The 20,870-nt window shown below is 35.7% G+C and overlaps 7 protein-coding genes across 9 annotated transcripts; 5 read left to right on the forward strand and 2 right to left on the reverse strand.

Annotated features, from left to right (window-relative positions):
- Positions 1-2,464: 2,464 nt before the first annotated feature.
- LOC148171104 (uncharacterized) lies at positions 2,465-2,913 on the forward strand. Its single transcript, XM_088040857.1, has 3 exons — positions 2,465-2,565; positions 2,611-2,752; positions 2,796-2,913. Exons 1-3 carry the CDS (start codon positions 2,465-2,467, stop codon positions 2,901-2,903), a joined length of 351 nt encoding a protein of 116 aa, XP_087896983.1. The 3' UTR covers positions 2,904-2,913.
- LOC148171105 (tubulin polyglutamylase complex subunit 2-like) lies at positions 2,911-6,526 on the reverse strand. Its single transcript, XM_088042291.1, has 4 exons — positions 6,377-6,526; positions 6,166-6,333; positions 5,754-6,121; positions 2,911-3,186 (listed from the first exon to the last, which is right to left on the reverse strand). The coding sequence occupies exons 1-4, from the start codon at positions 6,450-6,452 to the stop codon at positions 2,911-2,913; spliced, it is 888 nt and encodes a 295-aa protein (XP_087898417.1). The 5' UTR covers positions 6,453-6,526.
- Positions 6,527-6,534: 8 nt separating this feature from the next.
- LOC148171106 (cytochrome b-c1 complex subunit 10-like) lies at positions 6,535-6,944 on the forward strand. The gene is made up of 2 exons (XM_088040858.1): positions 6,535-6,702; positions 6,759-6,944. Exons 1-2 carry the CDS (start codon positions 6,629-6,631, stop codon positions 6,880-6,882), a joined length of 198 nt encoding a protein of 65 aa, XP_087896984.1. The 5' UTR covers positions 6,535-6,628; the 3' UTR covers positions 6,883-6,944.
- Positions 6,945-10,345: 3,401 nt separating this feature from the next.
- LOC148171107 (uncharacterized) lies at positions 10,346-12,539 on the reverse strand. Its single transcript, XM_088041197.1, has 2 exons — positions 12,431-12,539; positions 10,346-12,378 (listed from the first exon to the last, which is right to left on the reverse strand). The coding sequence occupies exons 1-2, from the start codon at positions 12,431-12,433 to the stop codon at positions 10,939-10,941; spliced, it is 1,443 nt and encodes a 480-aa protein (XP_087897323.1). The 5' UTR covers positions 12,434-12,539; the 3' UTR covers positions 10,346-10,938.
- A 3,193-nt stretch (positions 12,540-15,732) lies between these two features.
- Positions 15,733-17,852, forward strand: Nmdmc (NAD-dependent methylenetetrahydrofolate dehydrogenase). 3 transcript variants are annotated; one of them, XM_088041861.1, is made up of 3 exons: positions 15,733-15,887; positions 16,805-17,589; positions 17,642-17,852. In XM_088041861.1, exons 1-3 carry the CDS (start codon positions 15,847-15,849, stop codon positions 17,761-17,763), a joined length of 948 nt encoding a protein of 315 aa, XP_087897987.1. In that variant the 5' UTR covers positions 15,733-15,846; the 3' UTR covers positions 17,764-17,852. The 3 variants fall into 3 exon arrangements, with proteins under 3 accessions (XP_087897987.1, XP_087897986.1, XP_087897988.1); XM_088041860.1 differs by lacking the exon at positions 15,733-15,887 and adding an exon at positions 16,130-16,460; XM_088041862.1 differs by lacking the exon at positions 15,733-15,887 and adding an exon at positions 16,639-16,750.
- A 184-nt stretch (positions 17,853-18,036) lies between these two features.
- Positions 18,037-19,656, forward strand: LOC148171109 (glyoxylate reductase/hydroxypyruvate reductase). Its single transcript, XM_088040833.1, has 2 exons — positions 18,037-18,331; positions 18,621-19,656. Exons 1-2 carry the CDS (start codon positions 18,120-18,122, stop codon positions 19,516-19,518), a joined length of 1,110 nt encoding a protein of 369 aa, XP_087896959.1. The 5' UTR covers positions 18,037-18,119; the 3' UTR covers positions 19,519-19,656.
- A 147-nt stretch (positions 19,657-19,803) lies between these two features.
- On the forward strand, positions 19,804-20,853 carry bug (thioredoxin domain-containing protein bug). Its single transcript, XM_088040834.1, has 2 exons — positions 19,804-19,963; positions 20,007-20,853. Exons 1-2 carry the CDS (start codon positions 19,921-19,923, stop codon positions 20,798-20,800), a joined length of 837 nt encoding a protein of 278 aa, XP_087896960.1. The 5' UTR covers positions 19,804-19,920; the 3' UTR covers positions 20,801-20,853.
- Positions 20,854-20,870: the final 17 nt, after the last annotated feature.

Raw genomic sequence — 20,870 nt, forward strand, 5'->3', positions numbered from 1 at the left:
AAAATCGCAGTCACAAATGCGGAAGACTGTTATTTCCTTCTCGGGCACTTTTCCTTGATTTTAAATGATAATTCCGTCATTTGTAAAAGCGGAATTGGTTTAAAAGTATGATTATTCAACGTAGAATTCTTTGTCTGCGTGAAGTGTTGAATAAGAAAGAAAGTACAGTTCTATAAAGGCGACTTCAGAAACGATAAAACCTGGAAAAACTTTATAAAAGTCGAAGGCGGATTTTTCAAAAGTTGATGTTGCGTTGATGTAGGCAACCAACAATACATCTCAAACTTTAGAGGACAAACTTTTGCGAATTTTGTACTGGTGGAGCAGTGGAAAAATGCTTCTGAAGTAGAATTGCCTTCAGTTTCTGAATTCAAAGTCCGTTTTGCTACTCCAGGTCAGGACTCCAAAATATTTGTAACATAAGTTTGTTTTTGAATACTCCGCGTTTATCTTCGTTTTTTTTTTATTTTGTTTAACAACTTGCAAAGTCATAAAACTTTATAATACATCGTTGAAAAGGTAAATAAATAAGCTTTTCAACGGACTATAGAAGTGGCCGGGAAATTTAATTTTGGCCAAGATATTTGAGAAAAACTATAAAAAACGGTTAACAACTTATTGATTCTTTTTTGCCTGGAACTCCTAAATGGGTATTTTGACTTTTTAATGTACGTCATTATAAAGGTTGAGATCTCTGCTTTCTACCGCGGTGTTAAGCAAGTTATTATCTCTTATCATTTAAAAGTTACATGACCAGGAAAACAGAGCGCTTTTTAGAAAATATTTGCGTTTTGTCAACTTCCAAAAATTGAAAAGTCATCAAAGCTAAATTAAACAAATTACAGTGATGACCGGAAATTGCAGTATCGTTTGATTATTGATTGTTCTATTATCACCATGTACCATCATTTGATAAAGAAAAATCTTCAGATATTTTATTTATTCTATTTGAGTTTGGTTAAATTTAAGCAAAATTTATTTGAAGATCCGCTTCCTTTTCATAACAAATGGAAAATGTGATTGAAATCTAATTAAAACACAAAAGAAAACTGCATTTATTGGCCCGCATTATCTTTATCATTGTCATTGGCTAGATGTTAAAAACTCTTACTTATTGGTTAAATTTTTAAGCTAATTACGTCATACACAAAAAAGGATCTTCTCATTGGACGTTGATGACAAAGGACGCGCAAACAGAAGAAATCAAGCTCTGGATCTTATTATTAAAAACTTTTATTTATCAGATGGAAAAACACAACTTTAATTTTAAACGAAATTTGTATTGAAGTATTTGAGCAGTGGAAAGTTATTTTTAAAGTAGAATTGCCTCCTGATTTTGAATCTGAAGCCCGTTTTGTCCCATCAGTTCAGGACTCAGAGAAATTTGTAAAATTTGTAAAATAAGTTTTTTTTTTTAATACAGCGCGTATACTTTTAGATTTTTCAGTTTAGCTTAACTATTTGCAAAATGACGAAACTCTGTAATATATCATTAGAAAGGTAATTAAATAAGCTTTCTGACGAACTATAGAAGTCGCTGGGAGAGTAAGTTTTAGTCAAGATATTTGAGAAAAATGATAGTTTTAAAAAGCGAAAATTTTTAAAAACTTTTTGAAACTTTTTTGCTTGAAAGTCCTAAATGGGCGCTTTGATTTTTTAATGTAAAACGTTATTATAAAGGTCGAGATCTTTACATTCTAATGCGGTGTCAAATGCGTTATCATCTCTTATCATTGAGAAGTTACGCGACAAAGAAATTGGAGCGATTTTTAGGACAAAATTCACGTTTTGTTAACTTTTAAAGATTTTGTAAAATTTTAATTTAAATGCCAAAAAGGCAACGTTTTAGTCTTTACAATGATGCATTACAATGAAAAATCAATGTAATAATTCTTAAAATTGCATAATGAAAATCACTCAAAATCGCGTTTTTTGGAACATGAGATCAGTTTTTCGAAAATATCACATGAACTACTAACCCTATCAATGACTTTTACGCCTCGTTGGAAAGCTTATTAAATTAGCTTTCTAACGTACTGTCGTCCAATTCCACACCTTTCCAAATTTCTAAGAAAAACCGACAAAACAAACTTTTAGACAATCGAACCAAAAAAATTAGAATCCGGCCCTGATATTAAACGTCAATTAGACAATTCTCTCATTTACTAAAATGGTCAACACTATCGACAGCGATCCCACCATAAACTCTTCAGCTAGTCGCAGTTACGGCTTTTCCATCGGCTCTGATAGCCCTATCTTGACCCATCGCCCTCAAGACTCCAACTGGTTCGACGAAAAATACGTTTTTCTAGCAGAGTGGTGCGAAAAATATGCTCTTCCAGTAGTCAACGTACTCATTTTACTTGCCGCCGTTGTTTGTATCGCAGTCATGTTCTTTAAAATTTATCTTGTAGTCTGAATAAAGTAAAAAATTTCCAGAAAAAACTTCAGATAAGAAGTCAGAATGTGTTCGATTGAAAATCGCGAGAAATTCGTCCCTGCTGAGGTGAAACTGAGCATGGAAAAAGAGTTTTTTGTGGAACAGTACGAGAAGAATGTTAAAGTGTAAGTTGAGGAAACGTGAGATTAGAGTGCAATTTTTTATTTTAGTAGAACTGTTAGTCACAGTTCGGCCGAATCGGCGCCTGTAACGTACAAAACGCAGTGTTTCCTGGGGGCTGATTTGTCTCCAGTGAAGTATTCAGAGTCTCTGTCGCTCAATATTGGATCAAAAGTGGCGAAATATAAAAAGGTGAGTCGTCTAATTGTAACCGCGTCTCATTTACCAGTTTTAGGAGCGAACAACACTTCCCGAGATTATCGTTTCTCAAGCAACGGAAGCTGAGGCCGTTTTTCATTCCGAGTTAATTATTCCTGTTGTAGACGAATTTGAAATGAATTAAAATACATTTATTTAGTTTTTTGGTACAGTGGCTTTTTTTGTATTCTAGTGGGGAATCGGGGCTTTCCGGGCTTCTTCTTCACCTGTCTTGGAGACAAACTCTGTTCATTCAACACCACCGATGAGCTCTGTTGAGGACGCGTCGTCCTAAAGATATTCAAGTCGATTTTGTTCAACGGAATGTTGGATAACTCCTCGTCAATAATCTGCTCATTGGCTTTTCGAACGTCTTCGATTTTCTTGTGCAGTGGTAATATGGCAGGTGCCAACAGCCGGAAGACCATCTGAAATTAACACGAAATATTCGAGATTGAGTTTGAGGTCCACGTTACTTGAGACTCAATAAATCCAATTTTGACTGACAGTGGGTTTGATGTGAATGATGTGAATTTCAGATTATTTTGGGTAAATATTTTATACAGGGTGAGTCAAGCTTGCGTAGTCCTTCTGTGATGCTTTTATAAATAACTATTTTATATTTTTGAAAAGATGCTTATCTTAAAATTTATTTCAGTTGTCAGAAGTGCATCATTTTTGCAGGACTGTATTCAACTTTTTTTTCTTTAAATGCAACCTACCAGCTTTAGTGGAGGATTTTAATGAGTTATTTAGTAAGCTATTCAAAACTATTAACTTTTAAATTTTTGGTCGTGGCGTTGTCAAGTTATGATTTTTTTTCCGAAAATTCTTGAATTACAGTGTCTGATTTAAAAATTGTAAGCAGCATTGCCTTTCGAGATATGAAGATAAAACTTGGCACATTCAATAACTAAAGTATGCTTTTTCTCTTGATTTGACCAGAAATGAATGTTATGCTTAAATGTAAAAATAGACGACTTTAATTTTCAGGATTTACAAATGGCCAGAACTTGATTTTTTCAAATGCAACCTCCTGTAAATTTTTAGTGTGATGAATTTAGTTTTATATTCTCATCATTTTTTGTCTTAACCTCCACATGGTTAAAATAGGCGATTTTTGAGATTATTCATGGTATTGGAGAAATTGATGTATATAATTCAAGAAATTTAACATTTAGCTGTCTTTGAAAAACAACATCAGTTGAAACATAGGACTTGGCTTGAATGATACGTTTGACAATTGCTGACAGTTGGAGGTAGCAAAACGTCACTTTTAGTGTTTAAGAGGGATTTGTGTTATTCCAGTAATTTTACTTATTTTTCATCAGTTTTGGTAAACACATAAGGATAGTAATTTAAATTTAAAGCTATTAATTTTGACGAGGGTAGAGTGTATAGTTCATGCTAAGCTGTACGTTTCTATTGCTATAGTGTTTCAATGACAATTTGAATTTTCCTTTGAATTTTCGTTCTTATCTTTGCCATTTTGCCCATTTGCATTTTTTCGTTTCTTTTACCACACTTTCTTTACCAGTAGATTTATTTCTGCTAATTGGATTTCTGCCCCATTTCCACTTAATTTCTTCTATTCTCCGACTTACCATTTTAGCATTTTTATCCCATTTCTATTGAATTTTCGTTCTTATCTCCATTTTCCTTGGCATGCCCGTTTTGATTTTTATCTTGTTTTTTACCATTTATCTCCATTTTTTGTGATTCTCCGTTCTTCATTTTGCCAATTTTCCTATTTGCTTCTTTATTTCCTCATTCTATGACATTCTTTATTAGCCATTTTACAATTTTTGGTTTTGATTTTTTCCATTATAACTGCCTCCAATTCCAGTCATTTTCTTTTCTCAATTTTCAATCTCTGGTCACCGAAAAGAGCTTTTCCATTTCCCACAGTTTATTGTTATAATTCTTCTTTTCAAATCGCTCCAAATTCTAAAAGTCTCTTCTTTTATTTCCCTGTTTTACCCAGTTTCTTGCCCATTTCTATTAAAACTTTCCCCAACTCCACGAGGATTGTCATTTTGCCACTTTACATTTTAAGCCACCAAGATTTTTACTTTTGGACATTTTCGTTCAATCCTCGGGTTATTTATTTCCCACATTTTCTTGCTTTAATTTTTCCTCAAATCACCCCAAATATTATTAATAAAAATACTACTAACGGACGACATTAAACAAAATTAAGTTAAATCCTCGCTATTGCCAATTAATAAACGCAAATCCAAATGTTTTTAAAAACTGAATTAATGTTTACATTTTGCAAAGTATTTCTATTAATGTTTTGGAAGGCTTGAGTTATTCAATTTTTCGTCTTATTTGGTGGGGAAGTACTTAATAAATAATTTGACATACATATCTCAAAAATCGCCTATTTTAATCATGTAGAAGTTGAGACAAAAAATAAGAATATAAAACTGAATTCATTACACTAACAATTTACAGGGGGTTCAATTTAAAAAAATAAAGTTCTGGGCATTTGTAAATCCTGAAAATTAAAATCGTCTATTTTTTGCATTTAAGCATTAAATTTATTTGTGGTCAAATCAAGAGAAAATGCATACTTTAGTTATTAAACGTGTAAAGTTTTATCTTCATATCTCAAAAGGCAATGGTGCTGTCAATTTTTAAATCAGACACTGCAAATTCAAGAATTTTCGGAAAAAAATCATAATTTGACAACGCCACGACCAAAAATTTATAAGTTGATAGTTTCGAATAGCTTACTAATTAAAATCCTCCATTAAAAGTGGTAGGTTGCATTTGAAGAAAAAATGACAACTGAAATTAATTTTAAGATATGACTTTAATTTTAAGACTTTTTTTATTCAGTGAAGAACTTCTTGCTGAAACATAGTGTTACCTTCTTATGCCAAAATAGTTACAGTAAATTTGAAGAAAATAAAACAAGTTCTCGTTTTTTCTAAACCCTTGTAAAAATTTATGAAATGGATTTATTGAGTTTTGAAAAATAACTCCTCACTTCACTCCAGTCAGGAATTCCGTCTCCAGTGAAAGAAAACTGCCAGAATGGAATCCCTAGATGGTGGACGCACATCCTCAGATACGTGGTGAAGTCGTCGGCCAAAAAATAGAACTTCATATTAGCGTTGTGCATCCAAATCGTCGGTAAATAGCGATGGTTGATATAAACGAGAGTCACCCGCCCGAAGTCGTTCAAATTTACCAACTCGAAGATCTTACTGTCGGCCCCCAGCTTCAATTCATAGCGCTCTCCTTCGATGTTGACTCCAGGGTCTGGTTTTATTTCGTACCCGTAGATTTGCCCCAAGTCGTTGAGACTGTTGACTTCGATCTTACCCACGACTTTGTCTTCTTCCGATCCCGACTCTAACAACAATCTTAAGATCTTAAAATTTGTCCACTAATCTTACCGCGATAGAAGAAGTTGTAGGTGTACAACAGCCCGTTGCTGGAGGCGTAGAAGGAGCGGAGGTCTTCTGGTAATAAAACTCCGTGTTTCTGCTCCCAGGCGCAAATGTTGTTATGTTGGACGGGGGAAAAACGCTCCAAGAACAAGTCGGAGACGCTCGGTAATTTTTCTGGAAGAGTTATTGGGGCTATCAAATCTAAAACAACGCTTACCTAGAACTTTTGGTAGCCCGATCAACAAGTTTTCGTAAAACGAGTCTTCGGAGACTTTATCGACAATGAACTCCATTTTGGTGGCGAGTTGGATCGAAAAAACTGTTTCTTTGGTAACCGTTCAAATATTGCGCGCCACAAGTGTGGTGTCCGAGTGTCCTGTATTACCGACGTTGATTTATGACGGATTGACAACTTTGACGTTTATATAATCGTCTTTCAGGTTAGAATAGAGCCGTACAAATACTAGAAATGTCTCCAGCTGTCAGGCTACCAGGTCCTTTGAGGCTTTTTGGAAAAAGACACTTGGAAATTGCCCAACAATGGTGAGTTTTATTGAGGGTCACCTTTGGTTTGGTTATGCAATCGTTTAATTGTTTAGGATTGGATCTGCAATGGCTTTTGGGGCTGCTGGTGGAGTCGCTGTGACGTACGCCACTGACTGGAAGCTTATCCTTCAGTTCATGCCGTATTATAATGGGAAATTCAGTGAAGAGCAGCAATAAGATAGTTGGATTAATTGTAATTAGTTGAGTGTAATTAATAAAAATGTAAAAAATTGGTTCTATTGGATTGAGATTTATTGTTAAATCGTGTCAAGGGACTAAAAGAGTAGTTCTTTCTAAAATGTAAAGTCCAAAATTATAATGGATTTTTTTATTCTTATGCAACCAATAATACATCCAAATTTGTGAGTTGTGACTAGATTTGAAAGTTAAATTTAAATATACAGCGTGTGTTGATAAAACGGACTCTGCAGTCATACCGTATAATTTTAAATGATTTGTATTCATACAGTCGACTCTCAATAATTCAAATTTTCCGATTATTTGAACGAAATGATCGGTCCTTTGAATAATTTGAACAGCTTATTTTGTTTTTTGCCTAAATCAAAGTACTCGGTGTATGGCCTCTTGGAATTCGAATTATCGAGAGTCGACTGTATACAAGTGAATAAAAAAAGTGCTTTCTTGTAGTTGCGTATTCTTAATAAAACCGAACGAATTAAAATCGTTTTTATTTAATGAATATAAGCACAACTGATAATGATTACTGATTATGATTACATTTATCTTATGTGTGTACTTACTTATCTGCTCTTGTATTTTGTATCCAAACAGGATATGTGAAATCATTCCGAGACGTTACAAAAACGGAAGTTTGTGAAATTAAAAAATAAATATTTGTGCTTTACTATTTGTGCGAAATCCAATTAAGAGATTCTGGAAATTAAAAACTTGAGTGACATAAAAAGTGCAAAGCATAAACATGCAGTTGGAGAAAATTATAAAATATGAAAAAAAAAAATTATTAAAATTAAGCATTACATATTAAATTTTGAGTCCGACTACAGATCTTAAGCAAGCAGTATTCAAACTGTCATGATACTTTTTGTCCAAAAACATCAATGGGGTGAAATCTGATGATGAAAACCTAAAAACTCTTTAAAACCAACTTTTTTTATTAAATTTCGGCCTTAGAGACAAAAATCTGGCAAAGATTTTCGGAAACGAAGTTTCCTTTACTTTTATTGATTTTTTATTAAAATTATTGACTGTCTTATTATTAATAAATATGGTATAAATAAAAACACTATACAGGTGACAAAAATTTTTTAGCTCAAAAAAATAATCGAGTTAAGACAAAAAAACGGTAGTATAGCCAATCCCGAAGCTGAACAGAATTTGAAAATCGGTAACTATGGAGACAACTAACATTCATTGGTGAATGAACACTCCTAGGATATTTTAGTCCATCTCTAGAATAAGCTTTCGGGATTGGTTGTTAATTTTTTATCCTTTCTCAAATATCTTTAAACTTAATAAATTTTTGTTTTGAAATTTACCATCTGTATTGCTGTCGGCACCCTCCCTTGCTCTATGGGTCATGAGTTATAGGACACCTGTATAACTTCATGTTTTAACTTTGATCTTAAAAGAAAGAATCGGACCTCTGATTTAAGATTTAAAGTAGCTTGGTTAATTTTTAATTTAATTTTAAAATTTTATCTAAGGTTCTTGCGTATGTCTTAGCTTAGACTAGCATCGCGTAACTCTGTTTCACAAATGTAGTGGAATTGGAAATTTACTTGTCAACTTTCAACACGTTTTTTCGGTGTAAATAAAAACAATAAACTTCTGTATTTGTTAATTTAGACCTCAGAAAAAAGAATCTGAACTCTGATTTATCATTTCCCACTTTGTTATTGTTTTATTTATTATTTAATATTGTGTCTAAAGACAGGACAGATCCACGTGGGAAATTAAATTTCGACATTTTCTATTTACATTATCTCGAAAACTTTTACAGATAGCGAGACACTGATACCAAAAATAGATGAAGGAGTGTGTAATGATGCCGTGAGAAAAGTTTCGTGTTGATCTGAAAACGTTCGTGTTTTTTGCCGAATAAAACCAAAGGGGTTACTCCTCATTCATTGTTCACATGAGTCGACCTGACTCATACCAACAATGTTACTATGGCTTTAAATACTTGAAACTTAAATTATTGGAAAAACAAGTTGCCATTTTCTTCATTTTATTTTGGCCCTAATGCAAAAACAAAGGGTGTGAATTTATTGGATCAATTCTTGGTGTTGACAAATTATTAAAATTACAATTTCTTCAAACACCAAATTTTTACAAAAAATGCTGACGCGCGTTTCGATAGCAATGCTATCATCATCAGAGCGATGATTAAACTAAAAACTAACAAATAATTCGTCCTTATATACTAAAAGTAGAGGGAGGAGAAGGGTTTTTGACAATGACCACCACATTGATGAAAGTTGTCTTCGTTTAATTAAAAATGTAAATAATTGTAAATTTCTAGACATTTATGAAAGTCTAGAAATATCTAGGAACAAAAATGTAATAATGAACTCAGACAACGGCCCCATCCCCTCCTCCTCCCTCTACTGCGCCAAAGGGTGGGCGTCGACAAGCTTTTAGTATATAAGGACGAATTATTTGTTAGTTTTTAGTTTAATCATCGCTCTGATGATGATAGCATTGCTACCGAAACGCGCGTCAGCATTTTTTGTAAAAATTTGTTGTTTGGAAAAAATTGTAATTTTAATAAAGGGTGTGAATTTTTTTAAACATTTTTTGGTATTCTGGGGGACCATCCAATTACCCCCTTTCAAAATGGTGCGCCACTTTCCCGGTCTTAAGTAGAAGGCCAAATTTTCGACTTCAGCGCGTTTCCATCATGTGGAAATAATCAAAAATTTTATGAGTTTATGACGAAAACATCCACAGGACAATCTCTTTTTTATTGTCTACAACCGAGAATAACGAAAGAACAGATATCTGAAAACCATCCAGAAGTTCTGAGAATTATATTGTACTTTTAGTAGCAAGAAAACTTTTATTCGAAACAAGACCTTAACATATGTTACACCATTAAGGCGCTGTCAAGTTTTAAGTAAATTTAGTGCACTTAAAAAATGATTTCGCTTGGAACCTTCATAAAACCTAAATCGGTCTCTTTGACTTTGCTGAAGGAGGTTTAAATTCTAAACTTCAGAAAATTGCAAAGATTTCTATGCATCCAAAATTCCGGAGTTCCGGGTAGACTGCTTAAAAAAATATTAAAGTTAGATCTTTTGATGCCATCTACATGAGTTACGTCATGCTAATTCTTATTAGTGAGACTTACCAGTTTACTGAAGCCGTACTGATAGAGAATTAGTACTTATTTGTTAAGAAGAATTACTGGTACTCATCTTCATTCAAACCGTCAACATTGAAACAGATCTGGAGCTTCCTTCAGTTTTCTAAAAGAGATGCAACCAAACTAATCGGTGATGACCTGTCCAGGATGATAAGACTACTGGACCGAGACAGCAATTTATTTATTATTTAATCAAATTAACGAATTGATCATAAACACATACCATAAACCACATAAAAAAACTCTAAAAATCCTGCAGGTAAAAAATGGGACATTTCTCACAAATAAAATTAATTCTAAGAAATTACATATTTATTAATCATTCTAATTAAGTGCAAGAAAAGTTTTATTGATTCAGATGAACAAAGTTTAACTGATTTTGTATATTATGGTAGTATATTTTCCAAACCAATAATATACATCTATTCGACAAACTTAACGCATTTCACAATTACAATACAAGATCTGTTGAGGTGATCAGTCATAGTAATCTGCAACTTAACAAATCTCGAACAGCCACGAACTACTTTTGATATAAAATTTTTGCCAGTCAAGATCTTTCAATGAAAAATAAAACATTTTTTAACGAACAACTACTTTTACTCAGTGGAGGAGTTTTTAAATTTTATGATGTATATATTCTTAGATTTTATTTTGTTTCATTTTATGCTTTTTTTGTAATTTTATACTATTGTAATATCCTCGATTCTAACCTATATAATCTAGACCTTTAGTTAAACCGTTCAGGTTTCTTTCCCAACAATAAACATTCTATTCTATTCTATTCTATTCTATTCTATTCTATTCTATTCTATTCTATTCTATTCTATTCTATTCTATTCTATTCTATTCTATTCTATTCTATTCTATTCTAAACATTCTTTATATTAGAATCCAAAATCTACCAAGTATCCTTTCAATTTATCCACACATGAAACGTCAATTGTGTGATTAAATTTAGACGATAACTCTTTCATAAAAGTGATTTGTTGTTCCTTGCAATAAGTACGCTCACCTACAAATTCGAATCGTTTTAAATTGGGCATATTTTGAGCAATTTTTTGTACATTATAATTCAATATAGGATTGTAGTTTACGTTTAAGTTTTTTAGAAACGACAAATCTTTGAATTCATCCCAAGTTAAATTTGTTATATTATTTCCAGCAAGACTCAAACTTTCTAGATGTAAATTTTCTGCGAACAATTTTTTAGGAATATGACCTAAATTTTCATTGTTAGATATACCTAAAGTTTTCAATTGTTTCAAGTCATTAAATGCCTCCTCGTCGACTTTTTGTATTTCGGTAGAGTGTAAATACAGCACTTCCAACAAAGAAAGAGTTTTGAAATAATTTCTTGTGAGATGATTTATACTCACTGCACCCAAGCTAAGGCTCCTCAGATTTTGAACATTTTCAAAGGCCGTTTCTTCTACTTGATTCTCGTAGTTTCCAGTAATTGTTAACTTCTCTAATTTCTGACAATTTTGAAAGATCTCTTTGGTTATTGTAACTCCATTATCTCTTCGGATGCTAATTTCGAATCGTTTTAAAGCAGGCGAGGAACAAATTGCTCCAGGTTCTATTCCGCTTAAGTATCGAAAATTGAGACGCAATTCTGAGACATTGAATTGTGACAATAAATTTGAAGATAAAGAACCATTGACACCTCTTACTACCAATTTTTCTGCCCTAATTTTAGTCTTAAATATAATTTCTGGACTATGATTCAGTTCAGGAATCTGAAGTAACTCAAATTCTTTTAAATTTACAAGGTCTACAAATGCATCAACGTCGATTTCTTTAAGGGAACAAGAATCTATTCTTAAATATTGCAAAGTTGAAATTTTCTCGAAAAAACTTCGTGGCAGATTTTCAAATTTGAAATAGTACAATACAAGATGTTTCAAGTTGGGTAAATTGTCGAAAACATCGTTATCAATTGCGTTTAACGTATAAGTTCCTCGTAAATACAATTCTTCTAATTTCTCACAGTTTTTTAACATGTCCTTGGTTATTCTGAGTTCTTCACCCATATCAAATTGGAGTCTTCTTAATGTTGGTGATGAACAAAGGGCTCCAGATTCCACATTCTCAATGGTTGCAAAATATAGATGCAAATTTGTGACGTTGAGTTGCGATAATGAATTTGAATATAAAATTCCGTTCAGGTTATGGATTGTCAAATTTTCTTGTACTGGTAAAATAATTGGTTGGTTTTTATGTAGACTGATGTTGTTATAGAATGGTCCTTCCAAGTGGTCGCCATACCAAAAATCTCTCGAACAAACATTACCGATAAGTAAGCATAGAATGGCCAATAAAATCTGAAAATTGAATTATTAATACAAGTCCGACATAATTTTTAAAGACACAAACCATTTTAATGTTGTTAAATGAAGGAATAATGAATTAAAACGTCTGCCTGCTGCACTTAAGGTGGCTCGGGAGTAACAAAATTCCGATAATTATGATAATACACATTCTCTGACCCAGGGTCATCAAAATATTATCTTATCTTGTGATGGAAGTAGTAATTTACAAATACATAAAGTGCATAAAGTGCACTCTCTTGTGTAACTTTTCGAAAATTCTTAGGTGTAAATCTGGCTTTCAATTCTTTAGAGAGAAAATTGGGAGAAAATTGAATGTAGCGATTTTTGAGTTTAACACGTTGTCAAAGTTGAGTGTATTAATCAATATTTAATCAAAAATTTGCTGCAAAAGAAATACTTCAATAAAGATTTAACAAGTTTTGGTAATCTTGCGCAAGACGATTAGCATCTGCGCATGATACAGTTAGATCAAGGTCAAACGCTATTGCTGCCAACTCTTATTGATAAAAATCGCTAGGGGCTGCTGCCAACTTAACTTTTTAATAAGTGGACCGATTGTACTCTGGTATATACAGGATGTCCTAGCACTCATGACCCAGAGAAAACAGGCACATGCTGACTGCCGTACAAAACTAAAATTTGAAAACAAAAAATCTTTAGGGCAAAAGATAATCGAGTAAAGACGAAAATACGGGAGCCAATCACGATCGCTGAACCGAGGATGGCCAGAGGTATTGCGAGGAGTTTCTTATTATTGCTAGGATACCCAAAATAGACAGTACTGTTGTCCATTTGTCAGGCTGACATTACGGTCCTGTTGCCTAGGAAATTGAAATAGTCTTTTATTTTCCCGCCATTCTATAGTTCGTACAGTGAGAGTTTGAATGACAGAAAAGTCACTAAATCTGCGCAATAAAAAGTGTACCAAACGCGCGAAATTTAAAATAACAAAATAACCCCAGTTACTGACAATCCTGTCAACCCATTTCGCGTAGGAATTTAGTGTTTTTAGTGTATTTTATAGCATAATTTGCTGCCAACCTAAATGTCAACTGTCGAAATCTCCCAATCTCTCACCGGATTTTCTATAACTATGCAAAAGCTTTCGGGATTGGCTGTCAGTTTTTTGTCCTTGTTCGAATACTATTAAGCTTAGACTAATTTGGTTTTTGAATTCGCAGTCTGTACTGATGTCGACATCTTCCCTTGCTCTCTGGGTCATGAGTTCTAGGACAGCCTGTATGTATGCTTACAAATAATAGTTATTTATTCATTAAAGGAATAAACCTTGATATTAATTCCAAGATTGTAAGTGAGATTTAGAATATTTATTCTAAAAGTGGATACAACTTTTTTTCGATTCTTTTTTCTTGTAAAAAGCTCAAATTCAAATTAATCAAGCAATTTAAACATACTGCTGAGCACACATAAATCCCGAAAAACTTAACTTTTACGTTGTGTCCAAATTTGTAGAGATTACCTGATGTAAAAATGACTTTGTTGAAAGTTGACAATTAGCCGAAGTGTCAGAAATAACAAAAATGTCTGGTCTGGTCTTTATTTGTAATTTACCATAAGTTTAGACAACAACAAGTTTTGCTGTTTGTTGTTCGACTCGCTCACAGTCCAGTTCGATAAGGAGCAAATTTTTATTTACAAATTGGATTTCTTGCAACGGAAACACATAGTTAGCTTATACCAAAATAGTATATTAAAACACCGAGTTTTATAAGGCAAATTTGCGTTTGTTTCATAAGGCGAATCCAAGTTAATAAAACGAACGGCGAAGCTGCGAGTTTTATAATGGATGAGTGCCTATTAGTAGCAATGAGAGAATAAAGTGCGCAACTACGACGTTTCTTTCACTTTGTTTTGTTTAGTGGTGAAACTGAATTTAACACGTGATGACAATGGAGGACATTTGGTCTTTTTTCATAATAACTTAAAGTAACTTTTTTATTATGTAGTTTCTAATTAAAGTTTCAGTTTGATCCACAAAGCGAGGCGGGAAAAGTCACCTTACCACCAATCGAGATAAAGATCGGCCCTTTTGACGACCCAATTTATTTCAAAGAAATAAATTTTTTGCATTAGGCATTTTTGAAAACGTTGTTTTAAAACTAGTAATTAAGTGAAAGTTAAACAAGTATGATAAGAGCGAGCGTAAACGTTTTTTGCAGTTTTTGGGAAACAGCGTTTAAAATGAGTTCCATATGCGTCAATAATGGATAATTCAAAGTGGTTTTGCCCCATTTGAATTTCGATTTTTTTTGCAGAAACATTATCTAATACTCCTCATTTATTTTGAATCCCACATTTCAAGGTCATAATTTGTGAAAATTGTGAAGCTTTACGCCAAATTGGAGAAGAAAATTATGCATTAGATTGGATATACAGGATGTCCGGAAAGTCGCGCACCACCGTGAAACTGTATCATCGGACAATGTCATAGATCACCGGAAAAATGTTAAAAAAAGTCCATGTCTTCAATTTTTCGAGGTATGATGGATTGAAGACACAAAGTTTGATGCGAAAATTAACGATTTCTGTGCAATAATTTTACGTTCAAATAAATTTGTTACCTAAAGGACATTTTGCGCAAAGGCATGGTGCAAAAAAAATCGGAAAAATCTTGTAAGAAATGCCTGAAAACTGTTATCAAGATTTTTGAATCAACAATCTCGTTCAGTGTGGCATCGTTTACGTGAAACCATAGTTACATTACTCGTTTTTGAGCCGACCTAACTAACGTCAACAATACAACAGCAACGTTATACTCAAAGTCCCTAAATCTATAGGTCTGAGCGAGTCCACTAATCGCGTTTCCATTAATTTTGACCTCAGGAACAAGAGTCTGGTAAAAGTTTTTCGATCCGACGCTCCGTTAAACTTTGTTCTTTGACGTTTGACCGAGTTTGACAAATTCCGAATTCCACTAGACTTGGCAATTAAAAAATATTCGAGATTTTGAATTAGGATTTTCTCGGAAATTTTTATAGGTACTCTTCTCGGGGGAAATACCTGTTAGAGCCTGTTTGGTGAAAAAATAAGAGATGAATTATTAGTATGGCTGTGACGATAAATGGTAATAGAAAATGAAATGAGAAGAATCGAGTAAAAGTGGCATTACTATCAACTGCAAAGAGTAGAGAAATAAGAGGAATGACTCAAGAAAGCCCCACTATGCTGAGAGTAGAGTTTCTTCTTGATCTGGAGACATTAATATATTTTTCTATACAAAATGAAAAAGTAGAACAAAAAATTACAAGACTGCTGTACTGTATAATGTGTGGATTTAATTAACATCTTTAAAAAGAGATTAACTGATAAGTTGGATTATTTTGCCAGACGTGGCAACATTGCGAACTGTTCCCAACCACGTGGAATCTTTTACCTGTCCAGAAAGAAAGTCGAGGCAATTAAGACCTTAACTTGTCAAGGACAGTTCAATAGATCAACATGTCTGAGCCAGTGGGTCCATCCTCTTCGGAAAATTCCGAGTAAGTGCAATTACAGCTGTTTTTAACCAATTCAAAGATAACAATATCGAATTAATTAGACAAAATTATGACGATTTCATGACGATGATATCACAAACATGTTTTGTTAAGCAATTGAGTAACGACCGATAAGACTTATTATCTCTTTGGATGTGTTAAAGCACGTACACACCCCTTTTTATAATTAAACAAATTTTTATTTTTGACTCCAAAAATTTTTAAAAGTTTGACAGGAGTGACAGGTAGCTGTCACGTTGACATATGCACCTAACCCCAAAAAAATGGGAAGTCACCAAATTACTTAATCACATCCGGTGATTGAGTCTCAAGCATCGCTTGCTTAAATCAAACAGAATGTTATCGATTATTTGCCATACCTGTAATCATGAAAGTGAATTTCCGCAATCGAACGTTAATAAATTTGATCAGAGTGTCAGAAACTTGGCATTCACCTGTCAGGTATTGAATTCTAGTCATTTTCAACATGATGCGGTTTAGTTTGATGCTGGTGCGATGCACCGGTCGTACCTTGAGGGTTTGGGATGTTGCCGCCACCCAGAAAGCCTTCCAGAGGTAATTTTTTAACATATTTGCCTCCAGCTCTGACGTCAACCTTTTGTTTTTTTCCCGGATTATCGTCAATTAATTAAGAAATCAATCAACCAGTTGGTGATAACATTTCCTTCTTAGTCTCGTGACGGCTGATGTAATTCGCAGGGGTTCTCTTTATCATGTTTTGATAGTCTTGTGAAATCTATTTTTAAACTAGATCCTTTACCAGAGTATAAAAGCAAGAATCTGACTGTCTAACCAGTAGATCTTGAGTATTCACTAGAGTAGCAAACCAAAGAAATGCGTTGGACGTACGTACCTCTTCACTTGACCACACCCCCAAGTTAACACTCTTATTTTTTCAGCACTGAAGCTAAACTCATCAACGGCAACCAAATCGCCGCCGATTACCGCAAAGAACTGAAAGTAGAGATCGAAAATTGGGTTGGAAAAGGCCACCGGCGCCCCTGCCTCATCGCCGTCCTCGTCGGCGAAGACCCCGCCAGCAAACGCTATGTCCATAGTAAAATGGTCGCAGCCAAAGAAGTCGGGATCGACAGCGAAACCATCCGACTTCCTGCAACTTCCACGGAGGAAGAAATCCTATCGAAGGTTGACCAACTCAATAAGGACCCCAAAGTTGATGGTATTTTAGTCCAACTTCCGGTTCCTGAGCACGTCAATGAGAGGAACGTCTGCAACGCGGTGGATCCTCGGAAGGATGTCGATGGTTTTCATATTATTAACGTAGGGAAGATTACTTTGAACATGGACACGTTTGTCCCTGCAACAGCTCTGGGAGTCATCGAGTTGTTGAAACGCTCCAACATTAAAACAACTGGAAAGAACGTCGTGGTTTGTGGGCGCTCGAAGAACGTGGGGCTGCCTATGGCGATGGTCCTCCACTCCGACGCCAAGAATGAGCTTCCGGGGATGGAAGCCACGGTAGTTTTGTGCCATAGAAACACGCCACCTGAAGAATTGGCGTTCTTCGCGAAACGAGCTGATATCATTATCAGTGCGACTGGAGTAGTCAATTTGATTAAACCGGAAATTGTCAAACCAGGGGCTTGCGTTATTGACGTCGGAATCACGAGAATCAAGACGAAGGACGGGAAGAGCAAACTTGTGGGAGACGTGGACTTTGATGGTCAGTTTTGTCTTCAAATCTTTTCTTACAAATCTAATTTTTTCATTCACAGGTGTTAAGAAGGTGGCGGGACACATCACACCGGTGCCCGGGGGCGTAGGACCCATGACCGTCGCCATGTTGATGCACAACACCTTCAAGGCGGCTCAACATCTTGTCGAAGAGTCGTGTTGAGGGACGAAGTATTATTTTATTATTTGATGTTTTAGGCAGTATTAAGTGTGTAGATTTGTTATTTATTTTTCAATAAAAATTCAACGAAGCTTTTGTCTTTTTATGACATTCTATGCGAGTTGTGCACAATACTTTTTCTCCGGCGCGTATTTGCCACGTTGCTAGGCACTGCCGCCCATTTCCCACTAGATACTATAGCAACGAGTGTGGAATCAAAAAGCAGTGCCTACTTTTCTCAACAGTCTTAACAAAAAAGTTTTAAATTTTCCCTCAAAAGTCGATAGCAGTTGCCAACTGAACCAATCAGTTTCATCTAAAATGACCTCTAAATTTTAATATCGCAAGTATTCCAGACCATGCAACTTTTCAGACACGTTTTCGTCTTTAACAAGCACGTAATTAGGTCCTTTTTCTTTGTCGCCTCAAGAGGTAGAAGCTCTACCAACTTCCGGCACCTGTTCCATTCAAATAAACGCGAACTTTCGTCTACACGCGTGGAAATGTCTAGATCTGCAGTTTACATTACAAGAAAAATCAGTGATGAAGCCCTCAGTCTGTTATCGCAAACGTAAGTCGAGTTTTTCCAAAATTTCGGTTTTAACCTAAAAATTAATTTTCGACCGGATTCCACTCCACTTGTTAACACGCGACATGTGATTGGTGGAATTTGAATTTAAAAGTTTGGCGCGTCAAACTTAACTCTGCTCCTCTTTAAAATAAACACATCAAAAATCGTGAATTTTAGCGAAATTGAAAACCGACACGTCTATTTACCCGTTTGTGCCCTAAAACCGCAATAAATCAATAAAATAGGTAAGACACAAGTCCAGTGGAAATTCAACTTGTCACTTTTCCAGCTGCGAGGTGACGTCGTGGTCAGGACCGGACCCAGTCCCCCGTCAGGAGCTCCTTCAAAACATTGCCAACAAAGACGCGGTTTTGTGCATGCTTACCGACAAAATCGACTCAGAAATCTTAGCTAAAGCCAACAAACTGAAGGTGGTATCAACAATGTCGGTCGGTTACGACCATTTAGATGTGGCCGAAATAAAAAACCGGGGAATTCGAATCGGGTACACCCCTGGAGTCTTAACTCACGCCACTGCCGAACTGACTTTAGCTCTCCTCTTAGCAACAAGTCGGCGGTTATTCGAAGCCAGCGCTGAAGCGAAAAACGGCGGTTGGCAGGCGTGGGCCCCATTCTGGATGACCGGTCCTGGTCTTGAAAACTCCACAGTTGGTGTTGTTGGTTTCGGTCGCATCGGTTTGGAAGTAGCGAAACGAGTTAAACCGTTCGGTGTTAAAAAAATCCTCTACTTCAACAGGTCGGAGAAAACAGAGGCGTTGGAAGTCGGCGCTGTGAAAGTTTCTTTAGATGAATTGTTGCAACAGAGCGATTTTGTGATTGTTTGTTGCGCGTTGACTCCTGAGACGAAGGAGATGTTCAATGACGACGCTTTTAAGAAGATGAAGAAGAGTGCGGTGTTCGTTAACACGAGCAGAGGAGGAATTGTGGCTCAAGATGCGCTGGTGCGGGCGTTGAAAGAAGGGGAGATTTGGGGCGCAGGGCTCGATGTGATGACACCGGAGCCTTTACCACTGGACCATCCGCTTTTCAAGTTGAAGAACTGCGTTATTTTGCCGCATATTGGAAGCGCTTGCATTCAGACGAGGGCTGCCATGGCCATGATCAGCGCCCAGAACGTCCTGACGGCGCTGGCCGGCAAGAAGATGCCGGCCGAGCTTGAGCTATAATGCTAAAATAAAAAAAAAGTTGGATTTTTCCGGCGCATCCACCACATTTAATATCTACAATTATTTTTTTTTACAGTAAAACGAATCATTTCAAGTTTGAAATTAACTTTATTCCTTGTAATAAATTACAAATGAATTTATCTGTTAAAAGACTTCTTCGCTGATTTGACTCCAGTTCGTCGAAAATTCTATTATATGTATTAAGGATTTCCCCCGGCGCATCCACCACATTTATGACTAAAAAATGTTTCTTGGAATAACACCATTTTATCTTTAAAATAATGTGGAGTCCGGCCCTGTCGAATCTGTTTACGAAAGTAACCAGCAGGTCTGCCAACCGTCCCGTCAGTGCCCTAACCTACAAATTACCCATTTTGAAAATGTTGAATTAAAATCATAGTCATGACACCTAACTCTCCGACTTTTTTCGTACTTTTCCTGATTTGTAAGTGCCCCCTTTTGCAACCCCGTCTGAGCGTCTTTTGCAGGCGCATCAACCCCAGTGGCACTTAGTGACGACCCCAAAATCCCTGAAGAAACTCAACAGTCTGAGCCCGAGCCAGCGCTCGAGGACCCCTTAAACAATCTCACATCTTTCATAAACTCAACTGTTGGCTCAGAAGCGGCGAATGCAACCTCCGCCAACTCCACTGACTCCATAAATGTGACTCAGAAGCTGGTGCAATGTCTGCCAAACATTGGGAGCTCAGAAGTGCAGTTGGTGAACGACACTGAGCTTATTAAGCTTCTCCTGGCTCAGGCTAACATTACAAGTCGGGATATTCCAGCGAGTTGCATCTTGGTGCTGTTTTACTCCAAATACTGTCCTTTTTCTAGTATGGCAGCCCCACATTTTAACGCCTTGCCACGCGCGTTCCCTGATGTGAAGATGGTCGCGATAAACGCGATGGTTTATCATCTTTTTAACACGCAGAATGGGATCGTGGGGGTACCCACATTGATGTTGTTCCACAATGGGCGCCCAGTGGCTAAGTTTAACGAGTCTGAGTACACTCTGGAGCTGTTTTCGAAGTTCTTAACGAAGCATACGGGGATTCCGGCGGCGGAGAAGTCTTTTGTGACTTCGGCGGACTTCAGCGGACCTGTTACCAGCGTCCCAGCGAAAGACGTGGATGTACTTTTAATACTCTCATGGTTTTTTATTACCATGTGTAGTGCATACTACTTTACCAAGTCAAGGTTTTGGACGTGGATTGTAGAGACAGTTCAGAGCAACTGGAGGGAGTCTGAAGCCCACGCCCAACATGACCACGTTGAATAACAACAAATTCTGAATTATTTATTTCCAATCTCAATAAAGTTGATTTGAACTTGGCGCGTCTTTGATAGAG

Source organism: Gnatocerus cornutus, chromosome 7 (genome assembly GCF_029298725.1).
Source record: "Gnatocerus cornutus isolate USDA-ARS CGAHR chromosome 7, icGnaCorn1.1, whole genome shotgun sequence".
In the NCBI taxonomy this organism is placed as follows: domain Eukaryota; kingdom Metazoa; phylum Arthropoda; class Insecta; order Coleoptera; family Tenebrionidae; genus Gnatocerus; species Gnatocerus cornutus.

What these genes read in the sequence shown, in the direction of transcription:
- LOC148171104 (XM_088040857.1), top strand. Translation starts at nt 2,465, where the DNA reads ATGTGTTCGATTGAAAATCGCGAGAAATTCGTCCCTGCTGAGGTGAAA. An exon ending in TACGAGAAGAATGTTAAAGT is followed by an intron (nt 2,566 to 2,610) that starts GTAAGTTGAGGA and finishes TTTTTATTTTAG; the next exon opens with TAGAACTGTTAGTCACAGTT. An exon ending in AAGTGGCGAAATATAAAAAG is followed by an intron (nt 2,753 to 2,795) that starts GTGAGTCGTCTA and finishes TACCAGTTTTAG; the next exon opens with GAGCGAACAACACTTCCCGA.
- LOC148171105 (XM_088042291.1), bottom strand. Translation starts at nt 6,452, where the DNA reads ATGGAGTTCATTGTCGATAAAGTCTCCGAAGACTCGTTTTACGAAAAC. An exon ending in CGGGCTACCAAAAGTTCTAG is followed by an intron (nt 6,334 to 6,376) that starts GTAAGCGTTGTT and finishes TAACTCTTCCAG; the next exon opens with AAAAATTACCGAGCGTCTCC. An exon ending in CTACAACTTCTTCTATCGCG is followed by an intron (nt 6,122 to 6,165) that starts GTAAGATTAGTG and finishes GATTGTTGTTAG; the next exon opens with AGTCGGGATCGGAAGAAGAC.
- LOC148171106 (XM_088040858.1), top strand. Translation starts at nt 6,629, where the DNA reads ATGTCTCCAGCTGTCAGGCTACCAGGTCCTTTGAGGCTTTTTGGAAAA. An exon ending in TTGGAAATTGCCCAACAATG is followed by an intron (nt 6,703 to 6,758) that starts GTGAGTTTTATT and finishes TTAATTGTTTAG; the next exon opens with GATTGGATCTGCAATGGCTT.
- Nmdmc (XM_088041860.1), top strand. Translation starts at nt 16,372, where the DNA reads ATGATGCGGTTTAGTTTGATGCTGGTGCGATGCACCGGTCGTACCTTG. An exon ending in ACCCAGAAAGCCTTCCAGAG is followed by an intron (nt 16,461 to 16,804) that starts GTAATTTTTTAA and finishes TTATTTTTTCAG; the next exon opens with CACTGAAGCTAAACTCATCA. An exon ending in GGGAGACGTGGACTTTGATG is followed by an intron (nt 17,590 to 17,641) that starts GTCAGTTTTGTC and finishes TTTCATTCACAG; the next exon opens with GTGTTAAGAAGGTGGCGGGA.
- LOC148171109 (XM_088040833.1), top strand. Translation starts at nt 18,120, where the DNA reads ATGCAACTTTTCAGACACGTTTTCGTCTTTAACAAGCACGTAATTAGG. An exon ending in CTCAGTCTGTTATCGCAAAC is followed by an intron (nt 18,332 to 18,620) that starts GTAAGTCGAGTT and finishes TCACTTTTCCAG; the next exon opens with CTGCGAGGTGACGTCGTGGT.
- bug (XM_088040834.1), top strand. Translation starts at nt 19,921, where the DNA reads ATGACACCTAACTCTCCGACTTTTTTCGTACTTTTCCTGATTT. An exon ending in TTTCGTACTTTTCCTGATTT is followed by an intron (nt 19,964 to 20,006) that starts GTAAGTGCCCCC and finishes CGTCTTTTGCAG; the next exon opens with GCGCATCAACCCCAGTGGCA.